Source organism: Saimiri boliviensis, chromosome 5 (genome assembly GCF_048565385.1).
Source record: "Saimiri boliviensis isolate mSaiBol1 chromosome 5, mSaiBol1.pri, whole genome shotgun sequence".
Lineage (NCBI taxonomy): Eukaryota > Metazoa > Chordata > Mammalia > Primates > Cebidae > Saimiri > Saimiri boliviensis.
This window is the reverse complement of record NC_133453.1, coordinates 130,761,229-130,782,064: the sequence shown is the minus strand read 5'-3', so window position 1 is coordinate 130,782,064 and position 20,836 is coordinate 130,761,229. Positions and strand designations below refer to the sequence as shown.

Sequence of the window (20,836 nt, the reverse complement as noted above, 5' to 3'; positions counted from 1 at the left end):
AGAGTAGTCCAAGATACCTCTCTCAACAGTTACTGTACGCTACTTTTCAGGTTAAACTCCTTGGGCTACAGGGTTGGTGGACAAACATGTACCAGTTGAGATGTACCCAGCAGATGCCTGGTCCTCTCAGCTCCTAGGGACTGGGCACACTGCAGGGCTCTAACCGGCTGACCCTCAGCCGGAATGCCCAAACCTCGCAGCGCTGTTCCCTCACCACCACATCTCCCCATCATCTCAACCATTCACACTGGCTTATGGGACAGTCCGTGCTTCTGGCTGAGTGTGTATGAGGGAGAGCCCCAGAGGCATAATCAGGCAAAATTTCACCTCAAAGTCAGATTTCTCCCTAAGATCATGTAAGTGCATATGAGTGCAAAAAAGAACATGGACATTTAATGCTTTATTCCAGAGGGGTTTTCTCCTAATATTAATAAAACTCTCTTTTTTTTTCCGCTTGTTTGTCAAATTCTAAATTGTCAGGCTCAACTAAACCCCACTGAGATTTTTGGCCCATTTGTGAAGCTGGTTTTATTTTTCTCTCTCTCTCTTTACAACATGGCCAGAACCGAGAGTGATGAGCTTTATTCGCCCAGCGATGTTTGCGGAGGGTTTGAATTGCCTTTATTACCTCCTTTAATGAATTATTCTTTTGTATCAAAAATATTTCACTCCTTGGCAGATCTTGGCCACAGAGCATGAGAGTTCTTTATTGCCTAAAGGAGTCTGCAGCCTATTCAATATCTGATGTTTAAAAGAAAATTGAGAATTAAGTAGGAGGCATTAAAGGACAGTATCACCTGCTAAAAAGATGCTGGAACAACAGTTCACAGGGGCCCTGTGGTCTGCATAAGCTTACAGACTTTTGTCTTTTATCTATTTTAAGAGTATTAGATGATAATGGGTTATCCCAGTGACCTTCATCCATGACTTTTTTTCTGGGGGGAGAAAGATAATGAAAAAATAAATCTTTAATTGTCTAGGAGAAAAATCCCTTGTCAAATCCCAATGATCTTATTCACGATTTCCTGTTAATCCCCAACAAACTGTCATGTTTACTAACATTTAAAACAGCTAAACCTCCCTCCCCGGCCACCCTACACCTGTCAATCTTTCTCTGAGAATGGCTTGGGAAGTCGTGCAAAAAGTCAATACGTATCTGAAATGCGACAGGAGGAGATTCATCAAACTGAGAAAGAGCAAATGTGGAGAAGAGCAAAGAATGAAATGAGGGTCCTGGGATGGGCACCTTCGAAGAGTTCTAGGAGATCCGAGAGGAAAGCGCTGCTTTTCCGGGCCAGGGCAAACAGAGCGGAGGTGATGTGGGTTTTTGAATACTGCTCTGGGTGGGCTCAGGGTTGAGAGGTGAGAGAAGGTTTTTTCAAGTCCCCCTGTTTGGAACAGACCAGCTCTGCTATAGTGTGTTTACATAAACGGCTTTCTCCTAAAATTTTCCTTGAGGAAAAAAAATAAAATTCCTGTTGCTTATTTTTTTAAAGTGTCTAAGTAGACTAGTGTCTTTTATTTCATTTATTTATTTAAAGATGGAGTCTTGCTCTATTGCCCAGGCTGGAGTGCAGTGGCATGATCTCAGCTCACTGCAACCTCTGCCTCCCGGGTTCAAGCGATTCTCCTGCCTTAGCCTCCCAAGTAGCTGGGACTACAGGCACCCGTTACCACACCAGGCTAATTGTTTTGCATTTTTAGCGGAGACGGGTTTCACCAGGTTGGCCAGGCTGGACTCAAACTCCTGACCTCAAGTGATCTACTTGCCTCGGCCTCCCAAAGTGTCGGAATTACAGGTGTGAACCACGAGGCCCCACCTAGATAAGTGTCTTTTAAACTGGTTGAAGGATAGGAATGGAATGGACAGAGAGTTCTGAGGATCATTAACACGTCACCCCCTCCTCTACCCAGCCCTAAAGGTTGTGCCCCTGCTTCCTGGCTCCCACTGGCTGATCAGGCCCTCACTGCCAGCCTCGTGCTAAAGATCTTTTTTGGCCAGTTTTCCTTTGGCAAATCCATGAACAACAGGAGATTTATGTTTGTCCTCCCTCCCATTCACCCTTCTATACGTATTCCACTATTTCTACTGCTTTCTCTAGGTTCTATCCTCCCAGGGGCCTGACTTGTAGCTAATTCTCACTGTGAAATGGGATCTAGTGACAGCTTTATTTTCACCCTAAATATTTCTTAACTGAGGTTCACGTGTTTCTCTCTAGTGCAGATCCCACTGACGCAGATTTTTACGCTAAAAGCTGGAAGGGGATACGCCAAGGTAACAAGAATACTTAATGAGACTGGGAAGCAACTGATCATTCTATTTGCTTATTTCGACTTTTCTGTAGTTTTATCCCTTACGCATTCTACAACAAACTTTGACAATCGGGAGGAAAAATAAATATGTAGCCTTTTACTGTTACAAACTAGCAACCCACAGACCATTAGCCCCACAGTGTTGTCAAGGCGAATGGGCAGGACGAGCAACCCACCGGCAGACGTAGTAATAAACTCATCTTTTTGTCTAACCCCAGCTCCTTCAGAAGTGAATTACCTGCCTAGCTCCTGAAGGCACTGGAGAGCCCGACCATCTTTATAAAGATATTTGTGGTCTAAACAGGAAAGCCTAGAAACCTTCAAGACTCAAAAAATTGAACTTCTCCTGGGCAATGTGGGGCCCTATGACAGGCTGGAGGGAGAAATGATTGACATCCTGGATAATGATACCTGCAAGCAGCCCACTGCTCCTATTTGGCAAAACCAAAGGAAGTCGTTCTCACTGCTCTTTACTTCCCTTATCTGGGAACCGTACCATTCTTTTTGGGAGTAGTGATGACCTTACGTAGAGGAAACGTGGGATCCTGCAGCAAAGTAATGTACTGGATGCTTTAACAGCCAGAGCTCCAGAAATGAGGCATACGGATGAGTATAGACGTCTAACTTCATGTACCCTTCACTGCCTTGCTGGTCTGATCTGTGGGCAGATCCTTCAGCTTTCTGTGACTGTCTTTCTGAAATCCTTGCCTATGGCAAGAAGCTCCACCACTTTCTAGCTATGCGACTTTGAGCATGGTACTTTACAGTTCTATCACTCAGTCTTGAGCTGAGAAATTAAACCAACAGTCACCTCTCCTTTGTGAGACTGTTGAGAAAACTAAATGAGATACTACATATAAAGTAGATGGCTTAATGCCTGGCACCTAATAGGTACAATATCTCTTGCCTGCGGTAACTATCATCGTGCTGATCAGCATCATCTGTTTTTTTTTATTCCAGGGGCTCTCTATTGTCATGGACAACTGTATTAGTCTGTTCTCATGCTGCTAATAAAGACACACCTGAAACTCCGTAATTTATAAAGGAAACAGGTTCAATTGATTCACTGTGAATTGTTCCACTGTGAATTGTGAGGCTGGGGAAGCCTCACAATCATGGCAGAAGAGCAAGGGACATCCTACACGCTGGCAGGCAAGAGAGAGCTTGTGCAGGGAAATCCCCCTCTATAAAACCGTCAGCTCTCATGAGACTTAGTCACCATTGTGGGAACAGCATGGGAAAGACCCACTGTCATGATTCTACGTCTCACTGGGTCCCTCCCATGACATGTAAGAATTGAGAGAGCTACCATTCAAGATGAGCTGTGGGTGGAGACATGGCCAAATCACAGCAACACGAACAGAAGCTTCAGGGTGCCCTCATTACTAATGTTACTTTTGGCCCTAGCGTTTACTAGCTGTGTAACCTTGGTTAAGTTACTCAATGTGATGGTTTGAACATGTCCCCTCCAAAATTCAGATGTTGTCAATGTGACAGTATTAAGAGGTGGGGCCTTGAAGACATGATTAGGCCAGGAAGCCTCCTCCCTTGTAAATGAGACTAAGGGCCTCACGAAAGAGGCTTCACAGTGTCCTGCTAGTTTGCCCTCTCACCTTCTGCTATGTGAGGAGGCAGAAAGAAGGCCCCTGCCAGATGCCAAAGCCTTGATCTGGGACTTCCCAGCCTCCAGAACTGTGGGAAAATAAATTTCCGTTCTTTATCAGTTACCCAGCTTCAGGGATTCTGTTATAGAAACACAAACAGACTAAGAAGGGCATTTAGCCTTTCTGAGCTGAGTTTCCATCATCTGCAAATATTAAAGCAATATAAAAAAGATAAAAATAATTGAAGCATTCTTACAAGTCCATTATAAGAATTGAAAACATAACTCAGCACCTGACATAAAGTACGTAATCAATAAACAATCGTTCCTTTCTCTACAAAGATAGTATCCAAATTTCACATACCTTTCACCAAGGAGCATAGCCAAAGGGAAAGTTTCAAAATAAGTCAAATTTATAACCATTTTCTTCAATCCCCATGGAATGTAGTTGACTTCTCACCCCAAAATGGCCACCAGTCTACATTGCTGCCTCTTCTGAGAAGCCCCCATCATACCATGAAACGCTCCCCTTTACACATGTTGAGGCTCACACCCCATTTTATCCTAGATGCCATTAAAGGCCATGTCCATGATATAAACCTTAAAATTTCCCTCTCTGACAAAATGTACCTGTATTGAGTCTCATTACCCTAAAGCCCTTTTAGAAGATTAGTTAATTCTCTAAGATCCCCGTGACTGATAACAGTTTAATATGCCACCTTTACGGTTGTTAAGACATATATGAGTCAGAGTAAATACGAGGACTCCAGGCCTCCGTCATTTCTGAGAACAGAAATTACCTCCAGCTATACAGCGTACCGTGACGTATTCTACCTAAAACATTTTGCCCAGAAAGATTAAATAGCTCTACTGTTTCAGAGCCTTCCTGAAAACCCATCCATCTGAACTACTGACAATTCAACTCGTCTTTTTCTGGGTAGAAACCCCCACCTCAGAACAGAAGGCCACACACTGGGGGTACTGAACTCTTACTCTCCAAAGTTTGCTTCCAAATTCCTTCCTCAACCTTAAGCAATTATATCACAAAACTTGCCTAATCCCAATCGGGATTCCATAATCAAAGCCCCACTTCAAACCACGGTTCTCAAACCCTGTAATTTTCCACCTGAGAACTCCCATTTCTGAGACATTAGTAAGACTAAAGGCAGTGGTGTCTGCAATACCCTTGACTTTGCAACAGGTTATCTTAGGGGTCTTTTCAGGGAGTCTATTTAGAAGATATTTCTGGATAAAGTAGTCTCTATCAAGTCTTCTAAATCGTATTGCATGAAAAGCAAACTGTCTACTTTGCCATCAGAACACATTACAACATGAGCATTTAGGTACTAAATATTTTCTATGTGCACTGCCCTAGGCTAATCATCTTACATGGATCATCTCATTTGTCTTACGGAAATGCTTAAAGATAAGTATGACTTTCTTTCTTTTACAAATGAAGACACAGGCTGAGCGAAGTTAAACACCCTATTTAAGTCCGCAGAGCTTACAATTGTCATATCTAGGATTCACGTGAAATCCCCTCATCTGACTCCAAAGTTAATATCCCATGGTAGCCCCAAAGCCCCTTTTTAGTTTTATTTTCATTTTTAATTGATAAAAATGATTGTATATATCTATGGAGGTAGATGTGATGTTTCCATGCCTGCTCATTCCCTTAGGGAATGAATAAATCAGGCTAATGACCATATTCATCATCTCACAAGTCTATTATCATAGTTCACATTCTTTGCACCTATGTAAAGACATTGAGCTCCTACCACTAATCCAGCTTCTTGAGGAAGATTTCTGAAAGGCTAATGGAGATACAGCCCGCTGTGCTTGGAGGGAGTGGCTTTTAGCCAAACCCCCTCCTTCAACTTCTCTGCTCTCTCTCAGGCCCCCAAATTGTGGTAAGAGTTGATTTTTCATAGGAAACTTGAGAAGGTTTAAGAGCCCAAATAAATGGCCTATGGTTCCTTTGAGTCCCTGGAGATGTTTTGGGGACTTCCTGAGATCCAGCCAGTGACACAGGGAGGCCAGCCGAGCAGTCAGGCCCAGGTGTGAGTGCAACACCATGAGGAAAGGCAGAGTCAGCTGCCCCCTCCTCCTGCAGGGCAGGAGGCAATCCCTGGAGTGGCTGGTGCAAGGAGAAGAGCCAGATATGTATAAAAGCATAAGGAAGCCTAATGCCATCCATAATGGAAATGATACTTGATTATCATTCGCTCAAATAAGAAGGATGGTTTTGAATTAGCTTATAGGTACTTTTTTCTCTTTGTAAAACAGGTACATTTCAATAAATTTGGCTATCAAGGAAATTTGGCTTCAAGCAAATCTTGCTTTCCCAATTGATTGCCTTTATAAAATTAAAGATGCTTTTCCTAAGCTTCAGAAACCGAGATAAGCAAGAGACACACTTCGGAGCATTGTTTTAAATCTAGAATAATCTACCTTTTTTTTTTTTAATCCTCTACTGCTTCTAATAACTTTCTACAGAACTAGTCCCAAACCATAGGAATGTTTTCACTCTCAGTGAAGCTTTGGAACACACACTTTTCTCTTCCTCACACATCTCTGCTCTTCTCCCACCCTCAGCACATACAATGTCTCACGAAGGGCATTAGGGTGCAGTGCTACACCTATTAAGAGAATGGGACAAGCCTGTAATCCCAGCATTTTGGGAGGCCAAGGCAACAGCACTGAGCCAGGAGTTTGAGACCAGCCTGGGCAACAGAGTGAGACTCCCTTTTCTACAAAAAATAAAAAGAAAAATAAAAAATAAATTTAAAAAATAAAAATAGAAGTGGCCATAAAACTTGAAACTCTTCTGAGTCAATACTTTACATCCTATATGAGGACTCCATCATACTTTATATCACATCATACTTTATCAATACTAAGGCACGGATATTTTTAGCATTTCCAAAATTAAGGTGCTTCTTACCAAGGGTGATGTTTTCATTGTAACTGACAGCATTTTCTCACTCGGTGTCACATTAAAAAATGGTATACACCTCACAGTTGATGACAGACTTGGATTTGAGAAAATATGATTGATTCTTCAATATCGCTAGTTTGAAAATTCTCCGACATGGTAGACTCTTGGGAGGTTTGCTTCTTATATGCAAATAAACACACAGGCCTTTGTCCTGAAAGCCAGATCCTCCCTATGGCCAGTCAGAGAGTAAATTATAAACTAAAACCATATCCACACCCAAGGTACCACCCTTAATCCATTCAGCAAACATTTATTTAGCAACTACGATATACCAGCTGTGCCAGGCACTGTTATTGACAATAGTGATACAGCAGAAAATGAAACTGACAAAGTCTCGCCTCTTATGGGGCTTGCAGTTCCATAGGAGTGGCGTGGGACAGCAGATATCAAACTAAACAAGGCGATTTTACATAGTGACAATGTTGTACTGGCCCGAGCATAGAAAGTCAACACCAAGACAAAAGTATGCCGAATTGCAGGGTCTTTATCGCCGGTGGCCACGGAGGACTCGTGTCTCTCCAACCCATGGCCCGGGAAGGAGGGTGTCAAGACCTTTTATACCCATAAAACCACCCTGGGAGTGAGGGTGAGGGGCAGGGGTGGGGATGAGGGGCTTTAGACTTTCTGAGGGCTAGTGGATTCTGTAAATCACCTCCTGGGCGAAGACGAGGGTGAGGGGCTCCGTACATTCCGAGGGCCAGGGGACTTTGGACATTCTGATTGTTATTTAAGCAGTTCACAAAAGTCACGATTAGCATTTGTTTGCACATTGTCTGGGTAGGGTGGAAATTACAGTCCTTAATTACTTATTACAAGTTGCAGGGGCCCAGTGGCGTGGGTTTGGACTGCTTGCCTTTCACATTTGGGTTACAGAGAGCAGTTTCAATAGAAAACCGAGGTATGGTTGAAGTATGCAGTTTTATGGGGCTTTTACCATGTCACAACAGTGATACAGAGAAAACAAAACAGTGGCACTGGAGTCACAAGATAGGGTGGCTCCTTTAGGTTGGATAATCAGGGAAGACCCTTGAGGAGGGGCCACTGGAGCTGAGACGTGAGTCACTGGAAGGAGCCAGGCTGCAGAGATCTGGGAATAGGAAATTCATCAGACCTTAAGGGCACACAGCAAACGGATAAAGCAGAAACGTGGTGAGTGCAAATAACAAAAAGCCCAGGAGCTAAAGCCAGGTGAAGAAAACGAGGGACAATAGTAGCAGATGATGGGAAAGGTGAGCAGGGATCGGGATGTGTGATCCCCACCACTCAGAGACTCATCCCAACAGGTTGTGCAAAAGTGGGGGAATCTGTCTGGATGAGACTTTCTCACTCACCTTTCTGTAGTTTTTGGCATCTCTGCAAGAAGGCCCCTCAGAATAATTATCTTAGAAATAGGCCTAGACATTTGTATAGGAGTTTCCTATCCATCCAAAGTTTTATTTTGAGTCTGGACTGTGGGTGGGGAAGGAAGTACTTGATAAACCCAGACAAGCCATTATCCCTTCCAGATTTAGAAAACCTTCCACCTGGTTTGACTTTACTGTATCCAATGTTAATCATTAGAGGATGACACCTAAAGAAGAAAGCCAGGATTTACACCCAGAAGAAGAAAATCGGAGACGTTCCCTCACCTTCCTTTCTCCCCCAGTTGATACTTAAGGCACCTGTCTGTCAGTGGTGCTCCCTGCTTCTGGCCAGAAGACAGCAGGAAAGCAAATCTGCCCTGTGTTCCAAGCAACACACGTGAATTGGTTCACATGTGAACTGGTACATTCAGGCCCTGAATGTACAAGGAAGAGACAAATAGCAAATGCTTCTGCACCCCTGAGCCTGCTGCCCTTCAGCCTTAGAACAGCCAACAGTGTGTCACTATTGTTATAGGAGTTACTAAGAAATTATTTTAGGTAGATAGAGAGGAAAGGGGGTCCTTGGGAATTTTTTGTTTCATTTAAAGCAGCTCCAGAAACGTTTCTTATCTAGCAGGAAAGCCCCAGCTCTGGCCTGCTTTCCTATGCAAATGAAGGTCATTAGAAACTGGGTCCACCCAAACACATCCCACCGTCTTCTTGCCCCTGCCCCAGCATATGCCTGGCAACATGGCGGCCCCCACATATCCCCATGTGTGTGGAACATCAAGGCCCCTGTACTTGCATATTAAAAGGCTGGGGTGGGCGGGCCCATTTTTCATGGACTATGTGAATGACATGCCTGGTCAAACCAATCCCCTGAGCCCTATGCAAATCAGACACCTTCTCCTCCAGCCTCCTCCTGTAAGTGGCTGATTTCTGCCACTGAGGGTTTCCTCTCTGGGCTTTGGAGCCCCTCTCCCCCTGTCTCCATAGGAGGAAAATTCTTCCTTCTTTCTTGCCTATTAAACTCTCCACTCCTTAAAACCATTCCCATGTGTCTGCGTGGTTTTCTTAAATTTGGCCCGAGACTAACGAGCCTGGTGTTCCTTCAGTCATCGGAGCCTATGAAATCACAGAACTTTGAGCTGGGCGCACTCGCCTTTTAACTCAACTCCTGTCACTCTTGCTATGTCCATCCTCTCCGATCATCTGGGCTGCACCAGCAATCAATATCCTCATATGTGACCCCAATTCTCTCTTCCTCTGTGCAGTGCATTTTATTGAAGCACAACTTGGATGCTTCATCCCCTACTGAAAAAAAAAATAGGTAATAGTTCCAGGAACATCTGGAAGCCTCGGGGTGCCAGGAGACATGTGGTGCTCTCTGTGCCTCATGGTCTGTGGGCAGTGGATGCCATGCTGTGTGCCCCTCGGACTGGTGGAAGGGTCCAAGGAAAAGGCTGAGCAGGGTCTCTAGCTTCCACTGTCCCCAGAGCAGCTTCACGTCATCGGTTCATATACAGTGGCTCTGCGAAGGATTTAATTCAAAAAATAAAAATAAACTTTCATTTCTTTCAAAAAAAAGTTTGAAACTCTGCAGTAGTGAAAGGAAGGGACAGGTGTTAGTCCCAATATACCAAGTGGATATTACGCAATCCCGGGCAAGTCAGCCAATCTCTTTGGGCCTCAGCGTCCTTTCCATTGAATACTATTTTTCTCAACCTCACACTGTATTGACATCTGGGGCTGATATTACTCATTGTGTGGGGCCATCCTGTCTGTGCATTTATAGGATGTTCAGCAGCAACCTGACCTTCACTAAGTTGATGCCAGCAGCACGCCCTCCCCCCACAGATGTGGCAACAAAAAAACGTCTCCAGACCTTGCTAATTGCTCCCTCTGGGCCAAAATCACTCATGTTGAGAACTACTGTTATAGAATAATTAAATATTTACCTGTCTGACAGGACCATGGTGAAGATTAAATGAGATCGTATATGAAAAAGTGCTTTGTAAACTGCTATTATTAGAAGGTGCTAGGAAACACCTTAGGTACATCTCGACATAAATAAATAATTGTACAGCCAATCCTGAAAGTGATGAGGAAGCCTTTTGGAGTCATGAAATGTTTATCTTTTTGTCTATCTCCTTAAATCTTTGTGATAATTTATCTTTGTCAATCCATAGCCAGTCATCAATTACGCCAGGATGATACAAGTTCTAAAATCTAAGAGATTTAGAACACAGCAACCTTGGATGTTAACCTTTAATTCCCTGGAGTGAAAACAAAATAGGAGCGTGTGGATTGACTGAGCAGGGCTGAATCTGCACACATTCACTCGGTCATCGATTCCTTTGTTCATTTAGATAACTTATTCTGAGCGTCTGCTGTATAAAACACATTAGAGTCAATGGCTTAAGAAATAAGGATGAATGGGACCGAGTCCCCAAATCCAAGCCTCACGCAGTCTAACGTAGGGGGTCAGCAGATTGCCCACAGTCCATTTTCATAAAGTTTTATTGGAACACAGTCACACCCATTGCTTTATGTGTTGTCTGTTACCGTTTTTGTCCTATGAGGAAAGAGTTGAGTAGCTGTGATAGAACCGTGTGATCCCCAAGCCCTAAAGTATTTACTATCATCTGGCACTTTTACAGAAAAAGCTTCTTGAAAAAGAGACAGACTCTAAAAACAACCAGATATCACTCAGCCCTCAGGGAAGAGCTTGAGAGACTAACTTACATTTCATCAGGCTTGATGCTGTTGTGTCACCAATGCCTGAAACCTCCAGGACTTTTGAAATGGTGATGATAATAAAATAAGAGTTCGTCTCTATTGAGACGTACTAAGGTCCAGCACTGTACTCCCACTCTCTGAAACGTCACCTTGTTTAAATCTCACTGATCACCTTTGGAGCATGTGGTTTTCCCGGCCTTACAGATGAGGGGAAGTACAGCACAGAGTCATTAAGAAACATGCCACAGTGGGAGGCTGAGGCAGGAGAATTGCTTGAACCCAGGAGGCGGAGGCTGCAGTGAGCCGAGATCGCGCCGCTGCACTCCAGCCTGGGTAACAAGAGTGAAACTCCATCTCAAAAAAAAAAAAAAAAGAAAGAAAAGAAAAGAAACATGCCACAGCGGCCACAGTCTGACTTCACAGTCTCTCCAGGTCACTCGCACTGTGACCACCCAGCAAGTGCTATTCTCTACTGCGACTTACTCTTTCGGAGTAAGAGCTCTGAGCTCACAGCAAACATATACCTCCTGCACACATGTTCCCACGCCACCACTATTGTCAAAGAAACAACATGGCCCAAAGCAGCAAGCAAATAATCAGGCCAGAGGAATAGCCCTGGAGATAGAACTAAGTCTTAACAGGATCTCCGGATAAAAGACAGCATCCTGCTGGAGTGTAAGAACCAGGATCGGTGGCAATCGCGTGCCGACAATATTTTATGTGGCCAAGAGTTTTGTATCAAGCAAAAAAAACTTACCACCCCCACCCACAGCTGTGTTGGATCCAGAATGGGTGCCTGGGAACACCCTGGCCACCTTGGGAAGGTGGATATTGCCACTATAATTCCAGTTGGAGGCTGACCCTCCTCACTGAGTCAGGTTCAGTTCATTTATTTAACTAGGTCTGTTAGTCCCAAGAGATTCAGAATTTACCCGATTAGGGCTGGAGGATGAGAACAGCATTTTGGATCTTTCTCCAGGTCAAAATGTACTAGTTCTCCCTGATTGCCACTGCGTAGTAAAATTTAACACACTTTCCAACCTCCTAAGAAAAGTGTCAGCCCATTTTTTAAGTTGTATTCTCAGACAACAGACTGGGCTCTGGAAGTATCCCATGAGGATATTTATTTCAAAGGTTTTCAAACTTGATTTCTTTGGGCCCTTCGGGAACTTCTTTGGATGTTTCTCAGTGTCTATCAAGAACCAGGGAAAAGGGAGGGGCAAGGGAAAGGTCATGCTGTCATTAAGTGGGGTCCCCCTTCGCCCCTCATTGTTTGCTTTATGCATGCAATTTCCCTCATAAGATTTTATTTATTTATTTTTTTTTTTTTTTTAAAAAGGATTCTGCTACTGAAGAATTCCCAATCTCCTCACCTGGGCTAACCCTCCCATTTTCAAAAAATCAAACTGAAGTGCAATGGCAAAAAACTATTTTAAGGTCACGGAGCCAATCAACGGCTGCTCTGAACCCAGAACCCAGTTTTCTGACTCCATGTGGAAGGTGGGAATAATCTTTGAAATAGGAAGCTTTTCTCCATTGGAAATGGTCACCACTGAGTTCAAATTGTAGCTCTCCATTTACCATGTGTGGGATCTTGGGCATCTCACTAACCTCTCCTAATTACATCTTCCTTGCATGTAAAATGGGGATCATAATATCACAGGCTCTAGCGAGAATGAGATGCCGTGTGTAAAGTGCCTAGCAAGTGCTGTGCTCCCCAATAACCAAGAGCCATTTTTCATCACAGGTACTCTAATAAACAGTCATCCTCTCCTCACTCCCTACCCACCTTCCCACTTCGTTAAGGGCTGGCAGCAAAAGGTTCGCAAAACAGACTATGACATGGGATGAGGGCTACATGCAGGGAAGGAGGCAGAAGCACATTGTCCGTAAGTGGTGTCTGCCTGACCAGGTGGGGAAGATAATAGGTTATCAGAGATCAGTAGGGAAATGGGGAGACCTAGCTACAAATGTTCTAGGATCCACCAGAGGCAGCTCTGGAAAAGCAGCTCCCGGTGCTCCTGCCCTCCGCAAGTCCCACTCCATCATGCTAACGTCACTGAAAATGCAACAGATTCCATCCGCTGTTCTCACCCGGGCTCTGCTCACCCTGCCTCCTCCCAACTCCCTTAAATAATGGCTAAGCAAATGCCTCTGAGACCATCTTCAGCTAATTTCCTTCAAGACATGCAAGCTGCTAACGCTGGGAAGCACAGATAGTGCGGAATAGCAAATATGGCCAAAATTAGATTAAAATAACCTCCTGATAAACAAATTACTCACCGAAAATAAATATTGGACTAGCACGGCCAGGATAACTGAAAGAACAGCACCACCAGGTGGCCTGAAGAGGAACGACCTGATGACCTGCCCTGCTGTCTGTGGCTCAGCCCCAGATGCTCACCCAACCTGCTGGCTGACAGTCCCAAAGAGACAGGGACGGAACGGAGGCGACCAGGACAGGTGGTAACCCTTTAGCTTAAACTGTTTAAGCTCTTTTATGGACTTACGCAAAAGACGTCACATTTCGGTAGAGAGGACTGGATTTGGAGCCAAGGGAAAAAAGCCATCTGCCAAGCTGAACACCACATGGCATACGGGGAGTCCGTAATACTTCCGGCCCCCTTCCTCTCTCACCCCACCATTCATCAGCCGGCCTCAGGGCAGCAGAGACCCTGGCCCTTTACATATCCACGATGGTGTCCTAGGCACCTCTCGCTGGATCCCACACAGATGCTTACCAGGTGTGGACCGTGTTCTTCCCCAATCTCAATGACAGATACCCCCTCCCACGATAATGCTTCTAATACTTAGACAGTATTTATTTAGCTTTCTTTCTCTTTCTGGTCATATCTTCTTTGGACTAATTAAACCTACCCTCATTAATCTCAGTTCAGCACAGGGCTCAGGTCCCAGGGGTCTGGAGACGGGCAGGTAAGCCCTGCAGCCCACTAACGACATGAGTTACTTCAGTTTTCCAAACTTCAGTTCCTATGCCTGTAAAATGAGGATTATAAACCCTCCTTGATAGGCTAACTGTACATAGAGAGCCTGACATACTAAGAACTCTGGATAAATGGTAGATATTTGGGTTGCCATTTCAAACCAACAGCGTGATGGATGTATCTTACTACACTGCATTCATACACCCTCAATCACAGCCATTCATCCCGGTGTGACAAATGCAAAAATCTATCAATACTATTTGAAGCAAATTTTGGGCTCATCACAGAAATATACTGCATGCTTCTCCAGAAGTTATGGTGGAAGAAGAGACATCAGCTCTGTAATCACACCACAATTTGATTCCTTCTGGGGACGGAAATTAGGTTGGACTTCACCAAGGCATAGTGAAAGCGAATGTGTGAGGCTTAAGTCAGGAACCCGGAACTCTTTCTTAGTCAACATTAATGTAGTAGCAGCTCCTCTGGGTGCAGCCCAGTATGAGGTATGGGGGATTCAGTAGAATCCCAGTTCCTTTGGAGCCATAACCAGTAGGAAAAACATGCATACACACATAACATGCAAAAAATACGTGATTCATCGATTACAGTAAGTCTCAGAGATCTAGGTGGATTATGCCCTCTCTCTGGTCCTCAGTTTCCTCCTGTGAAAATAAGGGGGAATCAATAGTTTTCTGGGTTTGGAGGAGCCCTGTCTTTTGTGAATGTGTCTCAGAGGCCACATTGAGGGGAATCGATGGGAGCCAGGAAGATGTGGCTCTGAGCTCTCTACTCAAAAACTGCATGTGTCAATTACCTCAATTCAGCCATGCCACAACGTCTACATCTTTCAAAGAATCATGTTGCACACCAAAATATATACATTTTAATCTTTCAATTAAAAAATGAATAAATAAGAATGAATTTTTAAAAACAAAAATTTGATCACATGTACCCCAAAACCTAAAATGCAATAAAAAAAATTTAAAAATTTAAAAAAAAAAAAAATTTGAATACCACCAGACGAAGTAGCCTTGAAGGTGTTTTCCAGTTCTCATAGTCTGACTCCACAGCCCTCATCCAGAAACTAAAGGGAGGAACACACTCTGTGGGCAGAACGTTGGGGGCATCATTCTTGTCAGGGCAGAGAAAAGCCTGCAGCCAGGGGGGCAGATTACAGGCAGCGTGGAAACACAGAATTTACCTGCAAGGGCAGTGAAGGCCGCATTGACCCACCAGTACTTGAGCATGGTCATGAGATCAAAGGATTAACAACACCCACCATCCTAAAATATATATGGCCGTTCTGAGGACTCCCTGAAGCTGCCAGAATTCTTTTAAAGACCTGATTTGGGTACATAACAAAGATGGCCCACCCTTCTGTGACATTTGTAGTAAGTAGCCATTTGGCCATCATATTCTCCCCTCTCTTGTTTCGCCAGTTGCTAGGTCACAGCAGACACCCCCTGAGACCATGAGGCTGTCTCTTCATGATCCGGCTCTCAGCACTTAGAACGCCCTCCCTTTCGAGCCTCCTGGAGCAACAAGCTGATGGGCTGTCCCTGTGAGCCAGCCAGCCAGAGCATTATCTAGGAAGATCCGTGAGAAGTCTCGACTTCCTGCCAAAATTCCCATTAGCTCTCTTACATCTCTCCCTTCCCCCTTTTCTTTTCGGTCTCTCTTCCTTTGTTAACTTGCTTTCCTGTTCCCATGCCCCAACTTCTGCAAACTTCCAGACTCCTCTAAATGCTAATTCTTAAATTTCAGAGTGGTCTGACAGAGACTCATCATTCCCTGACTAAGTTTGAGAACCAGAAGGTGTTTTCTCACTGCAAGCATATGACTTTTAAATCTGGACAGCAAGGTTAATACTAAGACATTATTTGAAGATTCATTTCTGGAGCCTGTACAAATCAGGCATAATCCTATGGCTGCATGCTTACTCAAGCGCTGCATGCTTACAATCTTTCAAAAATGCATTCATGCCTAATGCTGATGGAAGGTAATTGAGGAAACAAAAAGAAAGAGGAAGAGGTGGACAGGAAAATGAGGCATAGAGAAAAGGATGAAGAAAAGACAGAGATGAAGGCAGACGTAGAGGAAGAGAGGAGATAAAGGCAGAGTGAAGTCAGACAGCGAGAGGATGATACGTTCCCACCCAAATCTCATCTTGATTTGCAGGGACCCGGTGGGAACCAATTGAATCATGGTGGCAGTTACCTCCATGCTGTTCTCATGATAGTGAATGAGCTCTTCGTGAGATGTGATCGTTTTCTAAGGGGCTTTTTCTAAATTTGTTCGACACTTCTTGCTACTGCCATGTGAAGAAGGACATGTCTGCTTCCCCTTCTGCCATGATTGTAAGTTTCCTGAGGCCTCCTCAGCCCTGCAAAACTGAGTCAATTAAATCTCTTTCCTTTGTAAATTACCCAGCCTTGGGAAGTTTTTCATAGCAGCATGAGAACAGACTAATACAGAGGGGAAAGCAAAGGACACATTGTTTTGATTTATTATATTTTAAAAATTGCCTGAAATAATAAGTAACACTATTTCCTAACTAAAGCTTTATTACATTTCAGGAATAAAAAGCTAAATGTGTTTGGATAGGATAAAGCACTAAAAGGCAAAGCTTTCCATACAGGACAAGTTAGGGTGGGATTTGTGCATGTATTAGTGGAGAAGAGGGGAACGGATACAAGGAAAGGCATGCGATTTGGATTAGACCATTCCAGCCTACGAAGACACAGAAAGGAACCTTGAGTGAGCAATGATTTTTCATTTGCAGGATCCAAAATTACTAACTGGAGAAAAGGCCTGGCACTTCCAAGTTTATTTTGCCTGCTTTGCTCAGAAAGAGAAAGAGATGGGAAACGTGTCTTGGTTCATTTCTCTTTTCCCATCATCCTCATATTCTACACTGGCTTTTCATGCAGTGGCTACTTGATAAAAGAGAGAGCTGAATAATGAGATCTACCAAATGCAACACAGGTGATCTTTCCCTTGCTTTCTGTGGTTACTGTGGGTGGGCTCCAAATCTCCCTGATCCCTCAGTTCTGCTTTTCCTGGGGATGGCCTCTGCCTGTCACTACTTAATAAGGCATCAGTGACCTCAGATTTCCAACCCACCTTAGTGTTTACTGTCACAGGAGCACTGACTGCCCTCCTTCAAGTAAAGTGGTGGATCTTTACTTCCAGCTTTATTTAGATCAGGGAATTCTCTCCCTTTTGTAATGGCCAACCTTTATACTCACCAACAAGCAAAGATCAAAGTCAGAATAATCACCAGCTAAAAGGAGTGTGCATTTAGGAGCTAAAGGTTTACATAAACGTTGCCAGGTATCAGTGCCAGATGATGAAGTCTTACATTTTAGACAGAAACTGACTTCCTGCATTTAAGTTCAGCTGATGGAAACTCTGGGATCCAAGTCAAAGACATTTCACATCAGGTCTTAACTATGCGTGACATATAGGCAACGTAAAGCAAACAGAAAATTCCACAACACTCGCATGCCCTGCAGCAACCCCTGCCTCATCAGAATGGTGGTACCATCTATAACCAGACCCTCCATGCCATGCAATACTTTCAACAGGCCAGTAAAACAAAGATGGTGACTGCCTGGCATGCTGTTTTACTCTTCCCCAAATCCATGACAGACTTTTCTATTTAAATGTAGTCCTCTTTCCTGCTGAGCTTAAACATGACCCCAGAATTCTTCTACCCACACACTGGATTTTCTACTCCTTATGAAATCTATTTGCCCTCCTCATTCTAAGACGCTTGAGATCTTCTAGAATCGGTTTCCCTCCCAAGTACTGTGTAAATGCTCACAATGACATTCTACCTTCAGTGTTCTTACCTCTTATGACCCCATGTGAAGGATGCTGACATTGAGGAATTTAACATCAATTATGCAAGAAGGATATTTCTTGGAACTATCAATAAAGGTATTTGGGGAGAGGTCTTCTGAAACTTTGAATGAGCTTCAGCTCACGTGTGTGCCCAAAAACACATCCATGATTCTCAACAGGGGGCAATTTTACTGCCCACCTCCTGGGGGAACATTCGGCGGAATCTGGGTAATTTTGTTTGTTACAACTGAGGCATGACACTGGCATCTGGTGGGTAGATGCCAGGGATGTGGCTGTATATCCTGCAATGCACAGAACAGACTCTAATAAATAATTATCCTGTCCAAAATGCCAATGACGCCAACATTGAGAAAACCTGATACACATTAAGCCCAGGTATAGTGTTAGAAAGAATGCTGAAGAATCTCTCATCCAACTCTCTTGTGCTATAAGTAACAAAAGAGATGTACAGACAGCTCAGCAGAATTAGCAAATAGGCTATCCAACCTCCTCATGGGACACTAAAACCCGTGTTGGATGTAGAGGACAGCAAGCTACTACGGTTCTCCACCAATCTATTAGAACAGGTAAATAGAGATGAGAACAACAAATCTTAAGATCATTGGTTCTACGCATAGATGTTAGATTCAGGTAGCGGGGGGGCAGTATTGCCATTTTTACACATGGAAAAAATCACATATCATGTATTCATTTAAAAATGTAGTATCCCAGAACTTAAATTTTAACAAAAGAAAAATAAATAAAATTTAGTCAACAAATATTTGTATCAGGCTCTTCATTGTGCTGAGGTAAGTAATACAATGACCAGTACAGATGACGCTTTCCCTCAAAAGCTTGCAGTCTGCTGAACGGGACGGACAATAGCAATTTCATCACAATGTCATCAAGTCTGAGATAGGAAAGCCTATAAGAGCATTGATGAGGGGCATCCAGGTTGTAGCCAGGGAAAGGATTTTCAGAGGGCAATATCTGAGCTAAGCTCTGAAGGGAAAGAAGAAGTTAGAAATTCTAAAAGTTGAGCCCCCAGCACCACACACTCAGCCTGCTAGGCGTGGCCAGTGTGTTAAAAGCTTAGCTACACGGTCTAAGCCTGAATCAAGCCATATTTGCATTGGCTATTGGTTTTTCCTGGGCTGAGGCATTACATTTCTGATCAATACAGTTAACAACTGACATAAGACTACTTTCAGATTTTTATACATCTAGGTAGGTACATTTTATCTCAGGATGCTCAACTTTAAGCTCAAGAGCTAAGGAAGGTGTATGTGCAGAAAGTAAGCCAGCCTTACTCAGCTCTCTGGGCTCCCTTCCCATGAAACATCAAGTCCTCCAGGCCAAGGCTGGGCTGGGGCGATTTGAGAGATAGCTTCTTTCCCAAGGCATGACATTCACAGACTGGCCTCCCAGGCTGCTTTCAGCATCCTTTCCTCCTGCAATTCGACACTCCCAACCTTTGCTGCATCAAACAAAAGGCATTTGGGAGCAGCTGAGGAAGCAGATAAATAATGAGAACCAAGATGCCAAACCCCGAAGCAAGTTCAGTCTGAAGAATGAATGGTTCTCTCCCCAGAACCCACAGGTAACACTTCTCCATCCTTTCCTATCTCCAGGGCTTCGTAACCTCCTCTTCACTCCCACACCCTGCTCTTACCAGCTCCACTCTACCTGAAGGTCTGAAAGCTGTGGATAGACCTGTGTCTCATACCAAGTTTGAATAAACCAAATGAATTCAAGCTTCAATTTCTCTAAGTCTATAAAGGGAAGCAGCATGTGATTTGGCTCTTTCTCTGTGCTTACAGTTGACAGAGATGTATGGATGGGGGGAGAATGTGTTTTTGTTTTTATTTATTTATTTAAACGTTTTTATTAAAGTTCACCTCTTACCCACAGGCCTCAGGCTCCCTATAGAGAAACAAACATCACAATTCAATCAGCTGGTTTCCAAGGTGCCAAATTAAAATAGATGAAGAAGTAAGAAGGAAAAAATGAGTAATGTTAAGCTAAGACTTCTTCCCTCCCAAGTGCATTGTGCCTGCTATTATATTGCACACATGAAATTGACTCCCAACATAATAAGGCCAGGGCTACCAGGCAAAAAAAAAAAAAAAAAACTCTCAAATTATTCAGAACTCCAGAGCTATTCTTTTGCAGTCTCTCAAGTCACTGAGAAAAGAGTCAACTTTTAAACATAAATTTGTTATCAGGATCAACATTGTCCAAACAATTCCCAACATTCTACCTGCCCAAAAATTTAGACTTATGAGCTGAGTTGAGTTGAGAACCAAATGCAGGAATACTTCTCTCCAGCCAGCCAAAATGTTTTCTTCCACTGCAACCTACAGTTTATTCCAACAATCTTTAGGGACTGCTGGCTCTGTTAGACAGGGGTGGAGAGTCCACCAGGGCCACAGTAAATAATACCCCTTTAGGGTCCATTGTCTTAGTGGCATCATGTATGGATAATATTTATTTCCTCTTTGTGGTCATGTACTTGGAACAGCTACCACATTCTCTGTCTTACCCCAAAGTTCCGGAACATGGCTTGCTTTCTTTCCAGATCAGAAATGAGCCATGGGTGCTTGAGAAATAGTAGTTCATGGAAAAAGAAAAGAAAGAAAGAAAAAAAGAAAAAAGAAAAAGCCATGGGACAGGAGAGCATTTTTCACTGAACTCAGAGGGGAAAGAAATAACCACCCTTCAAAAAGAGGTGCTTACTGGATTTCAGCAAAGCTGCCAAAACTTCAGTGGCCGCCCTGGGGAAAGAGAGAGAAAAGTAACAGTCAATGTTCAGTCGTCTTTTTGTCATCCCTTGGATCCCACAGCCAGAACGCCCGTTGCCACCCAACAGACCCATGACTAACCAGGTAGCAGGCAATCTACTGATTGCCCCGCTGACCATTAAAGAGGCATAAATGCAGAAATGGCACTGAGCAAAGTGTCCGTCTTGCAGATGCGTCTCTGAGGTCCCCTCTGCTGCTGAAAATCTCTTTCTCTCCCTGCTTGCCTCCCACCTTCCACCAACTTCCTT

At 43.7% G+C, this 20,836-nt stretch overlaps 1 protein-coding gene across 5 annotated transcripts in view; it reads right to left on the bottom strand.

Moving 5' to 3' along the window:
• AGBL1 (AGBL carboxypeptidase 1) overlaps positions 1 to 20,836 on the bottom strand; it is a 945,533-nt gene that overhangs the window by 796,046 nt on the left and 128,651 nt on the right. For all 5 annotated transcript variants that reach the window (XR_012517828.1, XM_074399984.1, XM_074399982.1 and 2 more), the window contains exon 6: positions 20,524 to 20,561. Coding sequence is in view for 4 of the 5 variants with exons in the window: in XM_074399984.1 (XP_074256085.1) it covers positions 20,524 to 20,561 (38 nt within the window). In the remaining variant the exon portion in view is untranslated. The remainder of the gene's footprint in view (positions 1 to 20,523; positions 20,562 to 20,836) is intronic.